At 40.9% G+C, this 20,000-nt stretch overlaps 1 protein-coding gene across 2 annotated transcripts in view; it reads right to left on the bottom strand.

The window, feature by feature from the left end:
* LOC113054397 (uncharacterized) overlaps positions 1–19,571 on the bottom strand; it is a 24,258-nt gene extending 4,687 nt beyond the window's left edge. Inside the window, exons 1-14 of one of the 2 annotated variants that reach the window (XM_026219925.1) lie at positions 19,246–19,571; positions 18,554–18,674; positions 16,612–16,710; positions 8,467–8,503; positions 6,482–8,331; positions 6,311–6,338; positions 4,396–6,164; positions 4,255–4,303; positions 3,944–3,987; positions 3,675–3,717; positions 1,705–3,560; positions 1,502–1,538; positions 1,291–1,374; positions 1–1,200 (exon numbers count right to left, since the gene is read on the bottom strand). The exon at positions 1–1,200 is cut by the window's left edge and continues 4,687 nt beyond it. In XM_026219925.1, the coding sequence (XP_026075710.1) occupies positions 1–1,200; positions 1,291–1,374; positions 1,502–1,538; positions 1,705–3,560; positions 3,675–3,717; positions 3,944–3,987; positions 4,255–4,303; positions 4,396–6,164; positions 6,311–6,338; positions 6,482–8,331; positions 8,467–8,503; positions 16,612–16,710; positions 18,554–18,674; positions 19,246–19,334 (7,306 nt within the window). In that variant the 5' untranslated portion in view covers positions 19,335–19,571. The remainder of the gene's footprint in view (positions 1,201–1,290; positions 1,375–1,501; positions 1,539–1,704; positions 3,561–3,674; positions 3,718–3,943; positions 3,988–4,254; positions 4,304–4,395; positions 6,165–6,310; positions 6,339–6,481; positions 8,332–8,466; positions 8,504–16,611; positions 16,711–18,553; positions 18,675–19,245) is intronic. The other variant, XM_026219926.1, reaches the window with a different exon arrangement.
* Positions 19,572–20,000: the final 429 nt, after the last annotated feature.

Below are 20,000 nucleotides of genomic sequence, written 5' to 3'. Positions count from 1 at the left end.
GATCTGCTATTAGATACTGTTCATTTTCAGAGTCAACTACCGTGAGCTTGTGAGATTCACTTTGATCCTCTGATATAAACTCCCTTTCATTTGCTAACCTAGGTTCTGTCTGATCAGCATCTTGACTTTCCACTACTGAATGTACGGTTTCAAATTGACCATCTGCCATGAACTGATCATTTACGGTCTGATCTTCAGTTACTGACTGACCAGTTTCATCCTGACCTGCTGGTAGAGAATGATAATTTCCAGAGTTATCAACAGTCTCAAGTTCATGAGATCCAGTTTTTTCCACTGAAACCAACTGACCAGTTTCTCCTTCATGTGCCATCACTGTTACTATATGACAAGCTACATCCTGACCTTTTACAATAGAGTGATCAGTTTCAACTGGACTAACTTCCAATTGGTCAACTACACACTGTTCCCCTGTTGCTGGATGACCATTTCCACCCTGATCTTCAACTATGTATGGATAATTTCCACTCACAGCAATTTCCATGACTTGATCAGTTTCGCTTGGATGGACTGACAATAACTGATCATTTACATTTTGATCAACTGACATGAGCTGAACAGGTTCACTCTGATCCGCTGACACAAGTTGACCATCTGCTAACCCTGTTACTGTGGGACAAACTTCATCTTGAGCAGCTATGGAGGAATCAGTTTCAGTTTGAACAACTGCCATGACCTGATCGGGTACACTTTGTTCTTCTGTTGCTGGCTGGTCAGCTTTACCTGGTTCTGCTACTACAAACTGATCAACTTCCATAGGTTCATCAGTTTCACTTTGATTGAATGATACTGACTGAACATTGCTAACTGGCCGCTCTTCATTAAATTGCTCAGTTTCACCTTGATTAGTAATGATTTGATCCTCTGTTACTGACGGACCAATTCCACACTGATCAAGTACTTCAGATCTATTATTTACATCTTGAACAAGAACGATCAGTGGATCACTTTTATCATGTTCTGTTACTGTAGAATGCATAATGGTATCTTGGACAGATTCTATTAGTTGGTCAGATGTGCTGGTTGGCAGAGCATGGAAGACTTGAGCTGTAGTTGTGGCTCTTTCTGAGCTGTTAAGTGTTAAAGATGATGTCTGTTCAGGTATGTTTTCTTCAGCTCTTTCCATTTCACTAGAATCATTGGTTTCCACTAGAATTGCCTCTGGAGCAGCAGTTTCAACATCTAAACAAAGGATGATACAGATTTAATAAAAAAAAAAAAAAAGTTGAGATAATTACTTGTTACTAATACTTTTCATTTAATATCACTCACCGATTACAGCAACCTTTGTCTCTTGTGGATAATCCGAACCATTTTTATCTACAGCCATCTCCTGTGGAGCCATGGTAATCACCTCTGAGAAAGGACAGGAAAGTGTGTCAGAATAAAACACAACAGCAATTTCATTACTTTGAATGCCCATTTGAGCTACTCAATTCATTTCAGTGGCCAAGTTATTCATTTAGAAATTAGTTTTACTTACCACCTTCCATTCTCAGATGATTAACTCTTGATTTTACCTACATGTACGAAACCCCCCCCAAAAAACAGGAACATTACTTTGTTTATCAGTTGATATTAATACTAATAAGAGCAAACAGCTAGGGTGACTGATAGTGTATGTTAATTTCATGTTTTTGGACAATTAGAATTATTACAGGGTAACCACTAAGAAATTTACCACACCTGAGCAAGGAATTGATTTCTTTCTGGATCAACCTCCATGCATTTCTCAATAACCTCCTCCAGGCTCTGCAATGTCTGGCGATGCATTAGAAGCATCACAGCTTCAGGCTTACTGAAGATACTACCTCTGAGTAAGGTCCTCAAGGAGTTTAGTGTCGTCTTCATTAGATCACACTCCATGCTAATACTAGGCAACACTGCCACAAGCTTAAGAAGTGTTGTAACGTTTGGAAGGTTTCTGGCTTCATTATGGAGCAATGTCTCAGAGATGGAGGTGGGGGGACAAACATCTTGATACTTCTCCCTCCATACTGTGGCCCAGGTGTTAATGTCTTCTTCAGCTGTCTCTGGCTCAGGGAGATCACTCAGGTATATAGTGTGCAGTTTATCTGTGGATTCTGGGAGAATAGGCAGAGGGTTGCACGTTGGCAGTAGGGACAAAACTTTCAGGGCTTTTAGATGATTCTCTGAGAAGTTAAACTTCATTTCTTCAATTAAACCATTTAGAATTGGTAAGCTTACTGCTTCCATGTAGAACATTTCTGGTGAATCATAGCTACTGACAGATTCTGCATATGACAGCAATCCCATGACCTTAGCAGCAAGCTCCACTGCCTCCTCAAACCAGATAGAATGCATTGCACTCAGATTGTCCAACATCTTGCTAAAATAATCTATTATTGGCATAATCTTCTCAAGTTCGCAAATAATGTCAGCAGGGTTTCCACAGCGAAACACAGTGCTGCAATTCCTCAAGGGAGCACAGACATTCTTTAAGATCACTAGGGGGATGACAAAATCAACCTGCCTAATAGCGGTGGACAGGGTCTGGGAATGCAGTGACATGCTTCTACTCCATGACCCACTGCAGTTGGTGCTCACAGAATCTAAGCAGTTCAGGACTCCCTCCAGCATGTCCACCAAAATATCGAAGAAGTCTTCTCTCTTTTTCCATCTGGAGAGGCAGGTCTCTGGGATCTCTCCAAGTGCTTCCCGTGGTGTATTCAGCAGCCCATCCATGGTCTTGGAAAGCTCACTGCCTAATTTGGGTGACTGGTCAAAAAACTGTAGCAGATTCTCAGCGGTCTCTAGAACCTTTGTAATGGAGGCATTTTGTAGGCTTAAAGCCAGCCAGTAGGCAAGTCCACAAGACTCACTGGGAGTGTTCACAGCTAACGGATAGCTCTCTATAAAGCCCAAAGCCATCTTTCTGAGACTTCTGCTCCCCGTACCAAAGCACATGATGGACTGGCCACGACAGCAGCCCATTTGAAGTCCCCACTCATCCTCAAGTGTGGTTGAAAGAGCCTTAGCTTGCAAATCCACATCAGAGCTTTCATCAAAAGGCAGAAATCCTATAAGCTCCACTTTGGGTATGCAGTCATTCACATATCTAACAAAGACTGGTAGGAACTTCACCTCTCCAACTGAGATAGTTCTATCAGTGATGATTGAAAAGAAAGGAGAGTCATGAACTTCAGTGAGGATTGTTTGTCGTATGGCCTTCACAATTCTTTGTAACATTTCTCCCTCTGAAAACAATTTCCCTTCCTCCTGTACCCAATGACACGAGGCAAGATTCTGAACAACGGCATCTTGCTCTGGTTTACTGAGGTCAATCAATGAGCAGTTTCTCCTTGCAAGCTTAGCTGCCTGTATAAAGACTTCGTCACAGTTACTTGTGCTGTCCGCTGGTTCATTGGAATGGCCATTCTCATCTGGAAGCAGCTCTACTTCTTCAACCTTTACATGCGGCTCCTCAGATGCCACTTCCAAGCAACCAGCAAACACTTCTATATTCTCAGACTGCTGCAGAGTCTGTATGCTTTCTGCTCCAACTTTGTGGATGTCTGCTTCTAGAAGTCAGGGTAAACATTATTTTAGACAGCTTTTTCAACAACAACAACAAAATATGTAGGCTCAAACACATTAATAACTCAAATGCAAGACCATTCCCAAAGATGACATACCACTGCCAGTAATCTCAGAATTCATCACAAGTATTCTGGAGTCCTGTGAATAGAAATGCAACTCATGAACAAAACTGAAAAAAATAAACTAACAGCAACTGATTTGAATCAACAATTTACCCAAAACAGTTTAAAACAATTTTCAACTAAATCAATGATCTATTCTGTAATCTATAAACTATTCTCTCAACCCTTTGAAAATTTGAAGGTTATAAACTATTTAAAATGTTAATAACAATTATAATAATTATCACCACAACTATACAAACCTGCTGAGCTTCCCTGTCTTCTTCTTCAATCACGTGGGTGTCCTCTGCAATGTTGGAAAGTGAGCATTAAAGTCGACATGGAATGAAAATTTACCCTACCTATTTTTCTAAGTAATTGTTTACTGAGCTTATTGTAAACAATTCATGCTTGCATGTTTTATTTCCTACTGTATGCAATTCATGCATTCATGTTTTATTTAGCAATTTTTCCCCCTCACTTTTAAATTAAAAGATAACTTAATCTACTGGGAAACAACAAAGCATCCAGATATTGATTCTTTTAAAAAAAGCAAGCATAATATATTGCATACCTTCGGTTTTCATTTCAGCAGCCCTTCCTAAGGTTTTGGATTCTTTGTCCTGTGAAGTAAAACAGACTTTACTAACACATCTAGAAAGCAAATTAAACATTTGAAACAAGCAACACATTACTGAAAAAAACTGATTCTTACCAGACAAATACCCTCCAATGTCTTCGGTGTGAGCCTTAAGCACTGAGCAACCATTTGGTCTAGGTCTCTGTTAAAGTCAATGCCCACCTGAAGCACGGCTAAACAGGGTGATCTGTCCATAGGTGAGGTGTTGCTCACATAGTCTTGATACATTTTGTGCCGCTTCACCTCACCACAATATTCCAAAGCTGTGCTTGGCAACACACACATAATCTTCAGCAATGTGTTGATGTTTATGAAGTACTGCATAAGGGGTAGACGCAGAGTCTGAAAAATGGTCTCTGGTATGGTTACACTAACCACTTTTGTTTTCCACTTCACTTTCCAGCAGCTCAGCTCCGTGAAGAAGTTGTCAGGATCGGGAAGATCACCAATGTACAATGGAGGTTTTGACTTGAGCATTTCAAAAACATAGCTCATTGTCACAGAGCAAGGGACCAAGGACAACAGGTTGAGGGCCTCCTTGTGGTCATCAGAGAAATAGTCTTTTACCATGTTTATAAGGTGGTCAACTAAAGGGACACTCATTGCATCTTTGTAGTATGAACCAGGTTTCAAAAGGCTGTCCCTTGGAATGATCACACTATCAGGAACTTTAACCTGCACACTCAGACTCTGAGCAAAACAAGAAGCTTCATCAAACCAATTCTGATGGAAAACCTTGATGTTGGTTTTCACTCTGTTAAGTGTGGCCACAATACCACTGATCTGGCTAAGCTGCGAGGCAGCACTAAAATGGTCTTTCTGTAGTGCTGCACTCAGTTCTTTGGTGAAGGATGAGGCGTTTTTTAGCGCAATGATTGCCACAATGAAATCAAAGTCCCTTATTAACTGAAGTAGTTTCTTGGCTTTTTTGGATACGGCCGAACTCCATCTCTGAGATTGGCAGTTATCAATATTTTCTAACCAATCTACCAGAGGCTCCAGAATCTGAGCAAAGACTTCATAAGAGTCATGTTTCTCAAGCCAAGTGGAGCAGAACTTTCCTTGAAGCTCATGGATTTTCTCATAGCTCTCTCTTAGGCCTATGGCTAAGACTTGATCTAACTCTTTCTCAAGGGCAGGCATGCTGTGGAAAAATGACACTATCTCCTCTAATGTGTCAATGGCTCTGATGACTGCAGCTACTGGAACTGACCTTGACCACCAGGTATTGAAAGAGTAACACGAGCAGTGTGTGCATATAGCAAGAGGATACTTCTCCTGTATTTTACATGCAAAGGCCTTGAGCTTGTAGGATACTTCCCCAGAGCCAAGGTAAGCTTGACCTCTGCAGTAGCTCAAATCCAGATGCCACTCATTGGTGACTACATCAAAAAGTCGTTCACACATGGCCTCAGTGTCATGCCTAACCTCGATAAAACCCAGAAGCTCAAGACGCATGACATCAAAACTGTCAACAAATCTGATGAACATGGGAATGTATTCTGTCTCTCCGAATCTAACAACTCTGTCGATAAACAGGGAGAAGAATGAATTTCCGGCCTCTAAAAGAATCCTATCCCTAACAACATCCTCACAAACTTTAAGGACTTCATTCATCTCGGATTTGGTCACATATTCTAATTCTTGATCTTGATCACCCTGAGTGTGTCTGCTTTGCCTACTGTATGCTGCGGTGACAGCTGCCTGTAATGCAGATTTGAATGCCTCTTTATCAGTTTCTGCATACTCAGGCAGTTTTGGTCTCTCAATGTCCATATTTAAAGTCATCTCTCTCTGTTCTTCTGTATCTTCTTTAGAGGCATCATTTGCACTGGTTTCAGGAACTGCATAGTTTTTGGAGTAAAAATAAATTAAATCAACAACTATCTAATTTAGTTAAATCAGTTAAACTTATTCTTGTTCAAGCTATGAAAATCAGGAGCGTGTTAACTTTTTTGAAGGAAAATAAGTCAAAGGTGAGAAGCTTTACCTGATGGTTGCACTTCCATTACATCATCCTAAAAACAAATGAGAGGATCAAAATGTTAAACAGCTCATTAAAAACATGCAAGTTTTTTTTATTAATCTCCAGAAATTAAATATAATTCAAAATAAAATGATATTAACTCAAATAAAATAAAAGTCTCCAAAACATGCTTACTTCACGTAATAGCTGCAAGATTTCTGGATATTTCTTCACATACGCCTCCACCATTTCCTCAGTGCTGAAGTGGACATCTTGATTGACATAAACAAAGGCCATATTGCTCAGTCTCTTTTCTGCTGGTAGTTCTTTCATGTAGGAGTGATAGCGGTCCAACACCATGTCATAGTGCCCATACACATCTGATTCAGCGCGGACACAAGGGATGGTGCCCAACACTCTCAACAGGCTCTGTACATTTGGGTAAAATCCTATATCTGGGATCTTTAGGGTAGCAAAAACACTGGTGGGAAGAATCCTTCGCTTGCTAGCATGTCGCCATTTCACTTCCCAACAGCCCAGCTCATCATAAAAGGAGTCAGGACGAGCCAAGTTATTCAGGTTAGCATCAGCAACTTTGTCTTTGCGTATGCTAAAATTGTGGTCAGCCATATATGAGGGCACCAATGACAACCATCTGAGGATTCTTGCCATTTCAGTGCCTAGGACTCTTTTGACTTCATCAACAAGGTACTGTATAACCTTCTTACTCAGTGCTTCTCTGTAGTAATCCTCCAATGAGGCTTGAAGTTTCTCCGCACCATCACCATTTGTCACCATCTCCACTGGCAGATCCACTGGCACCCCCAACTTCTTGGCTCTGGCCACTGCATCAGAAAACCACTTCCTGTGAAAAATGTTGATCTCCTGCATATGTTTGTTTAAAAGCTTTAAGGTGTTGGAGATGGTGTACTGCAAAGTGCTGCTGATGCTGATTATTCCCCTGAGACTAGGGTTCAGGATGCTCACGCAACACAGCGTGTTTTTCAAAACCACAAGAGTAATGATGAAATTGAAGTTCTTCAGCTTCTCTTTCAGCATTAGAAGCCCTACGATTGTGTCAGCGTCCACATCTGAAAGGGCACTGGTGCACATCTCTCCAATGCTGCTCAAAAGTGGCTCTAAGATATCAAGCATTGTCTGAAAAGCATCTGTGGCATGTTCCCAATGGTTCTGACAGGACTCCTTTACTCTGTCCACTTCGCCTTTGATGTGGCTGTACGAAGCAATGATCTTGGCATCAAGTTTCTTTGCCAGAGTTTCCGATTGCCTAATAATGGAAGCAACCTGCTCTAAAGTATCAACAACATCCTGAATTGGAAGGATGGGCATGGAGCGAATCAACCACACATTGAAAGCGTAAGGTTCACTAGGGGACAAAACTACCTGTGGAAAATCCTGCAGCATCCTGCATGAGAGATCCTTCAGTTTCTGACACATGGCACCTGATGACAGGTAGGTGAAGCCGCGGCAGTGCTCCATCCGCAGACCCCACTTGTTCCGGATTTCAGATATAAGCATAAGGAACAGACTTTCAGAGTCTACATCACAGGGAAGGAATCCCATGAGGTGCTTCTGTGGGAAGCCTTCACTTGTGACTGAGCGGATAAACACAGAAATCTGGTCCTTGCCATCAATGTTTACCTTGTCTTGGAGAAATATGGAAAAAAAGCGCGCAAGCCGCAAGCTATTACGGATCTCCTCACGCATGACATCCTCACCTAAGGTGAGCACTTCTTTTTGGTCGATCTTCTCTGCACATATGGTGTTGACAGAGAGTGACCCAGCTGGGTCATTCCCCAGTGGTTTTACAACGTTAAGAGATGCATTGTTTGCGATGCTAAAACCAATGAAAGCTAAAGTCTCCTTGAAGTAGTCTTTCAAAGTTTCCTTCGCTTTGGAAATAGCAGGATCCTCCTCTGACTCCTCATGTGCAGGAGGATTGTGTGTTTCGCTGTTCTCAGCAGAATCACTCTCAACTTTATCTTGTGCCTCTGGCAAAGAGGGGTTTGAGTTATTGATGGTACCTTAAAAAAAGAAGAAAAAAAAAAGAGCACAAACAATTCAAAAGAAAAACAACAGAGAATATACTGTAATTACTTTGTGTAATTACAAAGAGATAAAATAATTAAAAAATGGTGACATGGAAATGCATTACTTACCTTTAGATTTCTTTGTGGCAACCGGCTCCTCTCCTGTCTGAAAAAAATACGATACGATACAATAAATAAATAAATATTATTTGTAGGGCTGAAACGATTCCTCGAGTAACTTGATTACAAAAAATTATCGAGGCAAATACCTCTGCCTCGAAGCCTCTTTTAATTTATTTTAAATCTCACGTCAGGTTCTTTCGCAATAATTTTTTTTTAATGTGACAACGCGTTTACGTCACCCACAAAGTGGAAGGAGACACAAGCGCTGTGTCCGAAATCTTTTACTGCAAGGAGTCAGCAGTGTTTTGAATTGATGGCGCGGGCAAACGTAAAGAGAACGTCATGGCATGTGTCCATTGCAAGATAGAGCTGGCATACAACAACTAGGACCATCTCGGTTATGTATGTAACCATGGTTCCCTGAATAGGGAACGAGATGCTGCGGTGACATCACCGGTATGGGAACACCCCTCGGTGTGATGAATGTCTGAAGCCCTATACCATCTCGCCAATACTATTGGCCAAATAGCGCCTGGCACTACCCTTACGCATGTGCACACATCATATACCTGGGTGCCGCAGGCCATTTCGCTCAGATTTCATGAACTGAATAAGAATGCTATCAAGGTATGGAACGGCCAGGACCGCAGCATCTCGTTCCCTATTCAGGGAACCATGGTCACATACATAACCGAGATGTTCCCTTTCATAGGTCACTTCGATGCTGCGGTGACGTCACCGGTATGGAAATGCTATACCATAACGCCTGACGTACCTGACAGCTGGGATCCAAGGAAGCATCTGCTCAAGCGAGACAACCCGGGAGCCAGGAGCCATCCTCACATCCAGACTGTAAGACTTGATAAAAGTGCTCGGTGAGGACCAGCCTGCCGCTGCACAGATATCATCCATAGAAGATCCACTGAGAAAAGCTCGAGAAGAAGGCACTGCTCTCGTGGAATGGGCTTTAACTCCTAAGAGCGAAGCGAGTCCGCGCGCCTCATAGGCTAAAGATATTGCTTCCACCAGCCAATGGGACATGCAGTGTTTTGTGACAGCATGGCCTTTATTCTTATGTCCAAAACAGACAAACAGCTGGTCAGACTCACGCCATGGGGCTGTTCGAGCAACATAAGTCTTTAAAGCTCTGACAGGGCAAAGACTCACTGCCTCAGCAGGGGGTAAAGCCTCCAAGAGCACTTGTTGAAAACGAAAGGGATAGATGCGACCTTAGGGACATAATTAGGCCTCGGTCACAACACCACCACCACAGAGCCCGGTGCAAATTCCATGCACGAGGATGAGACCGAAAGAACCCGTAAATCCCCAACTCTCTTGAGGGAGGATAAAGCCTTAAGAAGAACTGTCTTCAGAGTCAGGATTTTATCCAGTACAGTTTCCAAGAGCTCAAACGGGTGCCCTGATAAACCTTGCAACACAATGGATAATTCCCATGAGGGAACTCGCACGGGGCGGAAAGGCCTCAGCATTGCGCACCCTGTATAAAACGAGAAAACAGCGGATGACGGCCCACTGAGGCACCATCTATATATTCGTGGTTAGCTGAAATGGCTGCCACCTAAACTTTTAGAGTGGTTGGTGTCACTCCATCAGAAAAACGGTCCTGAAGGAACTCCAGTACTGAAGCCACTGGGCAGTAAACTGGATCCATATTACGAATCCCACACCAGGTCGTAAACAGTCTCCACTTGAAAGCATATAAGCATCTCGTAGAAGCTGCTCTAGAATTCAGTATAGTCTTGGTGGTTTCAACAGAAAGACCGGGACATACTAACTCACTCCGTTCAGAGGCCACGCCCACAGTTTCCATAGATCTGGCCTTTGGTGCCAAATCATTCCCTGTGCTTGTTATAATAAATCCTGTCTGAGGGGAATCTCCCATGGAGAGCCCGCTAACAGACTGATCAGGTCCGCAAACGACGGCTGTGTGTGCCACCACGGAGCCACCAGCAGCAGCTTTTCCACTCTGTCCAGCCGTATTCTGGATAATAACACTGGGATTAAACAAATCAGGGGAAAAACATACAAGCTGGTCTTGGGCCAATTATGAGCTAACGCATCCAAGCCCAGGTGCGATGGAGGGCATAGGGAGAACCATAGCGGGCAATGCGTAGTCATGTTCGAGAGCTTAATCCTCCCTGATGATTCAGATAGGACACAACTGCTGTGTTGTCTGACTTGAGCAGCACATGACGGCTGATCAGCAGATTCAAAAAATACTGGAGAGCTAGAAAAACTGCCAGTAATTCCAACCTGTTTATGTGCCAACTGCGTTGTGTCACTGTCCACACTCCGTGGGCTGGGCGCCCTTGACCAACAGCTCCCCAACCGGTCAAAGACGCATCCGTCGTGACAGTCTCTCGGAAAGCACAAATCCCCAGCAAGAAGAAATTTGGTTGACATCCACAGTTTTAACGACATCATCCGATGCGGAAGACAACGAGGTGAAATGTTCTGTCTTTTCGTCCACCACTGAAAAGGGCGCATGTGAAGTAATCCCAGGCGAATTATGGGGAATACCGCTGCCATTAGACCTAAATGTCTGAGGCACAAGCTCACTGTCACTGTGTGACCAGCTTTGAAGTGACGCACGCATGACGCAATCGAATGAGCATGCGGAAGAGATAGCTTTGCTGTCCTCGCGCGAGAGTCCAAGTCTATTCCCAGAAAGGTTATCCTTTGAGAGGGAATTAAAACACTTTTCTGGAAATTTGTGCGTAAGCTCAGGCTGTTTAAATGATTCAGCACAAAATCCTGATGAGAGTGTGCTTGGGTCTGCGATTAGGCTAACACCAGCCAAAGTAGTTCAAAACGCGAACGCCCTGGAGCCGCAACGGGGCCAGAGCTGCATCCATGCATTTTGAAAAAGTACGGGGATCCAGAGCTAAGCCAAAAGAAGAATGCAGTACTGATACACCTTGCCCTCTAAAGCGAATCTGAGGAACTTCCTGTGTCTCTTGATGATCTGAATATGAAAGTATGCATCCTTCAGATCGATCGTGACAAACCAGTCGTTTGGTTGAATCTGAGACAAAATAGACTTTACCGTTAACATCTTGAATTTGATCGCCCTGAGCGCAAGATTCAAACGGCGTAAATCCAGAATGGGTCGCAACCCGCCGTCTTTTTTTGGTACCACAAAATAGCGTCTGTAAAACCCTGACTCCACCTGAGAGGGGTGTACTTCTTCTATAGCCCCTTTGCTCAGCAGAGTTGACATCTCCTGTTGCAGCACCGCTATTTCCATCGGTTTCACAACCGTGGGAAGAATTCCACGGAAAGGAGGCGGGCCTTTTCGAAACTGAATGGTGTATCCGTGATAAATTGTGCGTAACACCCATTGAGAAATGTCGGGCAAGCGTTCCCACGGGGCCGAAACAATATAAGCGGTCTCAAGATTTCCGATTCCTCCAACGCTTTCATACGTGTTAAAATGTCCAGGCACGAAAAGCTTGTGGCGTTCGTGAACGGGAAGTGCATGCGTAAAAGTCGTTGCGTCGTCTTGTGTATAATCCTGAAACGTGTCCATGGCAGGAATTATTCCAACAGGATGAACATCGGGCTCTGCCGCTGGCGTAAAAGCGGCGGCTGTGTGAGCCGTCATTAACGGGTCGTCTGTGCAAGACCCTTGAACCATGCCTGGAATTCTGAAAGCTGGATTGCGCAGAGTGTCTGAGGGAACGCTTGGCGTAACAACTCGATCCAATGCTTCTCAAGGCACTGTTTGCGGCGAGACAGTCAGTGTTTGAGTATGGGGACTGCAGTGAGAGGGTTGAATGCACAAAAGCGGTCCAACAGCGCTCTCTATTGGAGGGCACAGTCCCTGGCAAGCAGCGAGAACATCAGGAGCTGCTTTTCGGGGCCCGAGAACAAGAGGCATTAGCCGTCGAGCTCAGGTTGGTGAGACGGTGGAGAAAATTCCAACGCTGCACTGTCCTCAAAATCCATGTCGCACGTGTCACCCCAAGCTATCACCTCGTGCGGTGCCTCGACAGTCGCAGAAGTGACATGACGGGGGTGACATTAGAAAATACTTCCACCCTCGATCGCAGTACTCTGAGCCGCAGGCCATCACAATGGGGACAAGAAGAAAGGCCGCTAAGCACCGCCTGTGCGTGATGTAAACCCTGTGTGCGCATGCGTATGGGTGGTGCCAGGCGCTATTTGGCCAATAGGATTGGCGAGATGGTATAGGGCTTAAGACATTCGTCACACCGAGGGGTGTTCCCATACCGGTGACCGCAGCATCGAAGTGAACTATGAAAGGGAACCTATGATTTCCGCGATGCAGAAAACATGGAAGGAATCGCGTTATCCAATCATAAACATTTACATGTTCTGCGTGTCTGTTAATGAATGAAGCAGAAGCGTGTCTTCCTTTATTAACACACACTGAAGCACATGTGACGCTTGCGGTAATTTCAGCATCTGCTGTCTCACCAAATAAGACGTGAACAACATCTCCAGAACTGCTCTGACGGTCACTTCATGAGTATTTGACCTTTTGATTTGAGTAAAACTAGCGTCACATCACATACTCAGAACTGTAAAGGTACGTCAACCCGTCAAAATAAAAGTCCGGTTAAAGACTATTGTTCAGCAGAATGTACATAGCCTACTACAAAAAATTTTTTTTAAGGTTTAATCACACAACATTTCTTCCATGTTTTATTTTTAATAGTAAATCCCCTTTGTTTACCAAAAGTTAAGTTAATTTTCAATAATTAAAAGATAAATTAAATTAATGTTTTATGCATTTAATGTGCATCTCAGAAAATGCTTTATTTTAAAACCCAACTGAATGGTACTTAATTCAGCTGTCAACTTTATTGTCATTGTTCACGGTACAAGTACAGACAGAGAAACAAGGGGTAATAATAAAAGTTTTATTTTTGATGTATGCAGTGCATTCTATGCATTTAAAGAAAATACAAATAAAATACAATTTTAAAAAAGGAAACTTGTTCATTTTAAGAGACCTAGGAGTGTTATTTTCTCCTGCATAATTACTATTGAACTTTAAGCAAAAACACATTTTATCTGATTACTCAATTAATCGATGGAATTTTTGGTAGAATACTCAATTACTAAAATATTCGATAGCTACAGCCCTAATTATTTGTACTCGATACAGACAGTGTGTCTACAATGACAAATAAAAACAATTAATAATAAGAATAAAATGCTAGTATATAATTTTAATGATGGCTATAAATTATAAAGTTATTGTTGAGGGAAAGTGCCATTGATAACTATTACAAGCATGAAATCTATTTTACAAACCCGATTCCAAAAAAGTTGGGACATTGTACAAACTGGGAGTAAAAAAATAAATTATTAAATTATTTATAAATCTCATAAACTTATATTTCATTCACAATAGAATATAGATAACATATCAAATGTTAAAAGTGAGACATTTTGAAATGTCATGCCAAATATTGGCTCATTTTGGATTTCATGAGAGCTACACATTCCAAAAAAGTTGGAACAGGTAGCAATAAGAGGCCGGAAAAGTTAAATGTACATAAGGAACAGCTGTAGGACCAATTTGCTACTTATTAGGTCAATTGGCAACATGACTGGGTATAAAAAAAAGAGCCTCTCAGAGTGGCAGTGTCTCTCAGAGGATCACCAATTCCCCCAATGCTGCTTGCGAAAAATAGTGATGCAATATCAGTAAGGAGTTTCTCAGAGAAAAATTGTAAAGAGTTTGAAGTTATCATCATATACAGTGCATAATATCATCCAAAGATTCAGAGAATCTGGAACAATCTCTGTGCGTAAGGGTCAAGGCCGGAAAACCATACTGGATGCCCGTGATCTTCGGGCCCTTAGACGGCACTGCATCACATACAGGAATGCTACTGTAATGGAAATCACAACATGGCCTCAGGAATACTTCCAGAAAACATATCTAAACATGAATCAGAAGCGCAGGTGTTTTCTCTGGGCCAAAGCTCATTTGAAATGGACTTTGGCAAAATGGAAAACTGTTCTGTGGTCAAACTAATAAAAATTTGAAGTTCTTTTTGGAAAACTGGGATGCTATGACATCCGGACAAGGACAACCCAAGTTGTTATCAGCGCTTAGTTCAGAAGCCTGTATCTCTGATGGTATGGGGTTTCATGAGTGCGTGTGGCATGGGCAGCTTACTAGTGCTGCAATGACTCGTCGACGTCATCGATTACGTCATCTACATAAATACGTCGACGTGTCACACTGTTTGTTTACATCTCAAGTAATGGCATACTGGGAATGGAGAAAGTTGCATTCTATCACAAAAACAGAGAACACTGTTATCAAAATATGGGAATACTTTAAACAGAGGACAAATAAATTACCCTTTGTTCCCTTCACAAAACCGATATGGTGGACCACGGCAGCACAACTGCGATGAGCGAGCACCTCAGATGAAAACATCTTGGCGCCCCTCGGTGTTACGGTTTAGCTGGTTACCGTGTGAGCTGGTGACCAACTTACTGGTTCAGGTCTGATATTCTTGCGCTTGCGGCATTCTGGAAAGTTGAGATGTTTTTAACTCGATGCGGTGCAGACGCACCTGAAAAAAACGAGCGCATTGCGGCCGCGTCACTTCCATTATGAGCACGCTTATTGCACGCCTACATTGGAAATAACGAACTTGAGCGCGCAAAAGACGTGGAATGTGAACGGCCCCTTAAAAGGCAGTGCGCCACGAGACAACAGTCACAAACCACCGAGCTACCCCGAATCAGCTCCAGATCTCTGCAAACCATGCTAAACCATAGCAGCAGAACCCTGACTACATTTTATGGTTTGTGATGCTAAAGAACATTTCATGACATCTCAGACAACTGTAAATTTATGGCTACTAAACTTATATTTACCATAGTAAAATAATTGTCTTTGCCTCTTTATTATTTTATACTGTAAAAAATTCAACCACATTGGTTGAAAATGAATAAAGGTTGAAATATTATATTGGAAGTTGTACTTATATATATATTTTTGTGAAGTTATACAAAGGATTCATTAGCTAATTAAAAAAAGAACATTAATTATTTATTGTAATACAAATAATCGTTAGATTAGTCGACAGAAAAAATAATCGTTAGTTGCAGCTCTACAGCTTACACATCTGGAAAGGCACCATCAATGCTGAAAGGTATATCCAAGTTCTAGAACAACATATGCTCCCATCGAGATGGCGTCGCTTTCAGAGAAGACCTTGCATTTTCCAACATGACAATGCCAGACCTCATACTTCATCAATTACAACATCATGGCTGTGTAGAAGAAGGATCCAGGTACTGAAATGGCCAGCCTGCAGTCCAGATCTTTCACCCATAGAAAACATTTGCCGCATAATAAAGAGGAAGAAGCGACAAAGAAGACCTAAGACAGTTGAGCAACTAGAAGCCTGTATTAGACAATAATGGGACAACATTCCTATTCCTAAACTTGAGCAACTTGTCTCCTCAGTCCCCAGACGTTTGCAGACTGTTATAAAAAGAAGAAGGGATGCCACACAGTGGTAAACATAGCCTTGTCCCAACTTTTTTGAGATGCGTTGATGCCATGAAATTTAAAATCAACTGATTTTTCCCTTAAAATGATACATTTTCTCAGTTTAAACATTTGATATTTCATCTATGTTGTATTCTGAATAAAATATTGAAATTTGAAATATCCACATCATTGCATTCTGTTTTTAATCTCAATTTGGACAGTGTCCCAACTTTTTTGGAATCAGGTTTGTACATGAGAATCACATTTATGTTCAAATGCAAGTACGTACTCTTAAGTAAATCTACACAGAACTCAATCCTGAAATTGTTTACCTTGCCATCTCGTTTTTAACTTATTTAATTTAATCAAAAAAGAAATACATTGGCAAATAGTTCGCTCCGTTATTTTAAGTTAACGTTATTTATAAACCTGTATTGCATAAGAATGTGCTGATAAATAAGTCTTTTGCTAGAGATCATGCATTATTTTTTTATTTTTTTTCATGATTTTGACTTTTTGAAATAATTTTTCTTAAAAGAAAATTCTCTCAGTCCATTCACAAAGCAAGAAAATTATGAAATGGTATAAATAAATGTTTTTGAATCTAGATGTGTACATTAGATACATTAGATACATACTTTCTCCCGTGTCCTTTTTCTGTTGCCAGTTGGTTGGTTGGTTGCAAAATTGAAAACAGTAGGAACAGCATCATCCTTCAAAACAGACACCTGGGAGCTCTGAAATAAAAAGTAGTAACACAGAGTTCGCTAATCCTTAGCAAATAACAATAAGTAAATAAGTGGTTTCAAACGTTAATTCAAAAATGGTGCAGTTTTCTGGGGGATAATAGGACACATGTCAGCCTACTGGTCAACCCAAGTAAAAATTAATTTAACTGGATTTGTTTACTCACATAATGATAAATGTAATATATATATATATATATACACACACACACATACAGTGGGGCTCGAAAGTTTGGGCACCCCTTGCAGAATCTGTGAAAATAGGAGTAATTTTAAAAAAATAAGAGAGATCATACTAAATGCATGTTATTTTTTATTTAGTACTGTCATGAATAAGATATTGTACATAAAAGATATTAACATTTAGTCCACAAGACAAAAAAAAATTGCTGAAATTATTAAAATAACCCTACTCAAAAGTTTGGGAACCCTTGGTTCTTAGTACTGTGTTCTGTCACCTGATGATCCTCGACTGTCTTTCTGTTTTGTGATGGTTGTGCATGAGTCCATTGTTTGTTCTGAACAGTTAAACTGAGCAGCGTTCTTCAGAAAAATCTTGAAGGTCCTGCAGATTCTTCAGTTTTCCAGCATCTTCGCATATTTGAACCCTTTCCAGCATTGACTTTATGATTTTGAGATGCATCTTTTCAGACTGAGGACATTTAAGGGGCTCAAACACACCTATTTAAAAAGATTCAAACATTCACTGATGCTCCAGAAGGAAACAAGATGCATTAAGAGCTGGGGGTGAAAACTTTTGGAATTTGAAGTTCAAGGTAAATTGTACTTAATTTGTGTACCGGGAAACATACAAGTAGCTTCTGTTGCTTTCGAAGGGCAGAACTAAATGGAAAAAAATTATATTTCAACAAAATAAGACAAATTTGGGCAGCTCCATCGTGTTCAAAAGTTTTCACCCCCCAGCTCTTAATGCATCTTGTTTCCTTCTGGAGCATCAGTGAATGTTTGAATCTTTTTAAATAGTTGTGTTTGAGTCCCTCAAATGTCCTCAGTCTGAAAAGATGCATCTCAAAATCATAAAGTCACTGCTGGAAAGTGTTCAAATATGCAAAGATGCAGGAAAACTGAAGAATCTGCAGGAGCTTAAAGATTTTTCTGAAGACTGCTGCTCAGTTTAACTGTTCAGAACAAACAAGGGACTCATGCACAACCATCACAAAACAGAAAGACAGTCGTGGATCATCAGGTAACAGAACATAGTAGTAAGAACCAAGGGTTCCCAAACTTTTGAATGGGGTTATTTTAAGAATTTCAGCATTTTTTTTTTGTCTTGTGGACTAAATGTTAATATCTTTTATGTACAATATCTTACTCAGGACAGTACTAAATAAAATAGATTTAATAAATAAATAAGTAAAATAGATAAATAAAATAGATAAAACGCATTTAGCATTATCTTTCTTTTTTTTTTTTTTTAATTACTCACATTTTCACAGATTCTGCAAAGGGTGCCCAAACTTTCGAGCCCCACTGGGAAGCCGTGGCCTAATGGTTAGAGGGTTGGACTCAATACCACGACTTAGGTGCCCTTGAGCAAGGCACTGAACCCCCAACTGCTCCCCGGGCGCCGCAGCATAAATGGCTGCCCACTGCTCCGGGTGTGTGCTCACAGTGTGTGTGTGTGTGTGTGTTCACTGTTCTGTGTGTGTGCATTTCGGATGGGTTAAATGCAGAGCACAAATTCTGAGTATGGGTCACCATACTTGGCTGAATGTCACTTCACTTCACTATATATATATATATATATATATATATATATAAAAAAATCAAATTTTTTAAATAGAAGATGCTCAACAAAACCATGCAAACTTACTTGCGGACATATCATTGAGGTCTCAAAGTGTTTTGAGCACAATTTGTAGTTCCTGTGTAAATCTTCAGGTGTTTTGGTCTCCAGATCTGGTCTTTGGCACTTTCCCACCCATTGTTTACATCTAAAGATATGAAGTGAGGTTACCGCAGTAGTGCAAAAGTGATATTTTACCATTACAAACAACAACAATTAAAAATCACAGGTCTAAAACAAAGCACTTTTATAAACATTAAAATTGTCAGTTTGGCAAGAAGAAAGCAAGAGTAAAAAAAAAAAATCAAGCCATTAACAGACAAAAGTATTCTGGGGGAATTAAATCCCTGCCATTTTGGGAAGGGCCTGATGATGGCGAACGTGTATAGAAATCATTTGCTTACAGTAACCCCTTAAAAGTTGCATTAATCACTTTGAAAAAAAAAATCGAAAGATATTTTTATGATTGCCAATTACAAAATAGTCCCTCGCAAAAATAAATCACTGCATAACAGATTAAAGAAAGCAACAATGCAAACATAAAATGACAATAAGGGGCCATGCATTCAATGAATCATTGTAAAAAAGGGGGGCAGAAGCTAACCAGCTAACAAAAAATGCTAATTTGCTCATTCTGTAATTAAATAAAAAATTTAATTTAGAAAAAAATATATAGCATTACATTGCTGTTGCATTTACGTTCAAAAGGCTGCACTCACCGAACGGGATCCAGTGGGAACCTGAAGAAGGAAACGTTGGACTGGTCCGTACTCTGCTCGCAGTTTGCTGCGGCACAGCAGTCGGGCATTTTGGACTTGGTCAAAATGAATACTGCATTGCATGAATCCTTCAGCTCAAAAGGAGACGCTTTTACAGCAAAAAGCGCGCGCGCGTCTACTCACGCTATCGAATGTTATTTTCAATTACCGCGTGCATTCTACTGAAACTTGCTAATGGCCGAGATGTTGCTACTTTCACATGGGAATCAACAACCAGGAAGAACACCTACGTAGAGCGGAAATGGTCTACACTGAGGACGGACCCCCGCCAAAAAACAAAACAAAAAAACAACTCTTATCACCGTCATTCTTTACCCTTCTCTGTTGCATTTCCAGAATGTCAAAAATGCTGCACAACTGATATTAAAGAGTGTTATCACAAGCTGATGACTCAAATACAAATTTATGCCCATTAGCGTAAGTGTAAGTATGCAGGAAACAATTATAGGGAGTTTAACCCATTTATTCACACATTCTAACATTTGAATTCGAAGGATCTAATAAGAGTTGTTGATGTACTTTGCAACGATAAAATACAAACTCAGGTCGTACTGATGTTAAGATTTCAAACGATTACAGCAGTTTAATTTTATTTTGCCACTACAAAAGATGTTATAAAACACATACAAGCAAGCACCATGTTTGGTACATATATTATTACTTATTCTAAATATTTATATTTATATATTTAAAGG

This window comes from Carassius auratus, chromosome 35, assembly GCF_003368295.1.
Source record: "Carassius auratus strain Wakin chromosome 35, ASM336829v1, whole genome shotgun sequence".
Lineage (NCBI taxonomy): Eukaryota > Metazoa > Chordata > Actinopteri > Cypriniformes > Cyprinidae > Carassius > Carassius auratus.
Note: the sequence above shows the minus strand (reverse complement) of the source record. Positions and strands in the feature narration are given on the sequence as shown.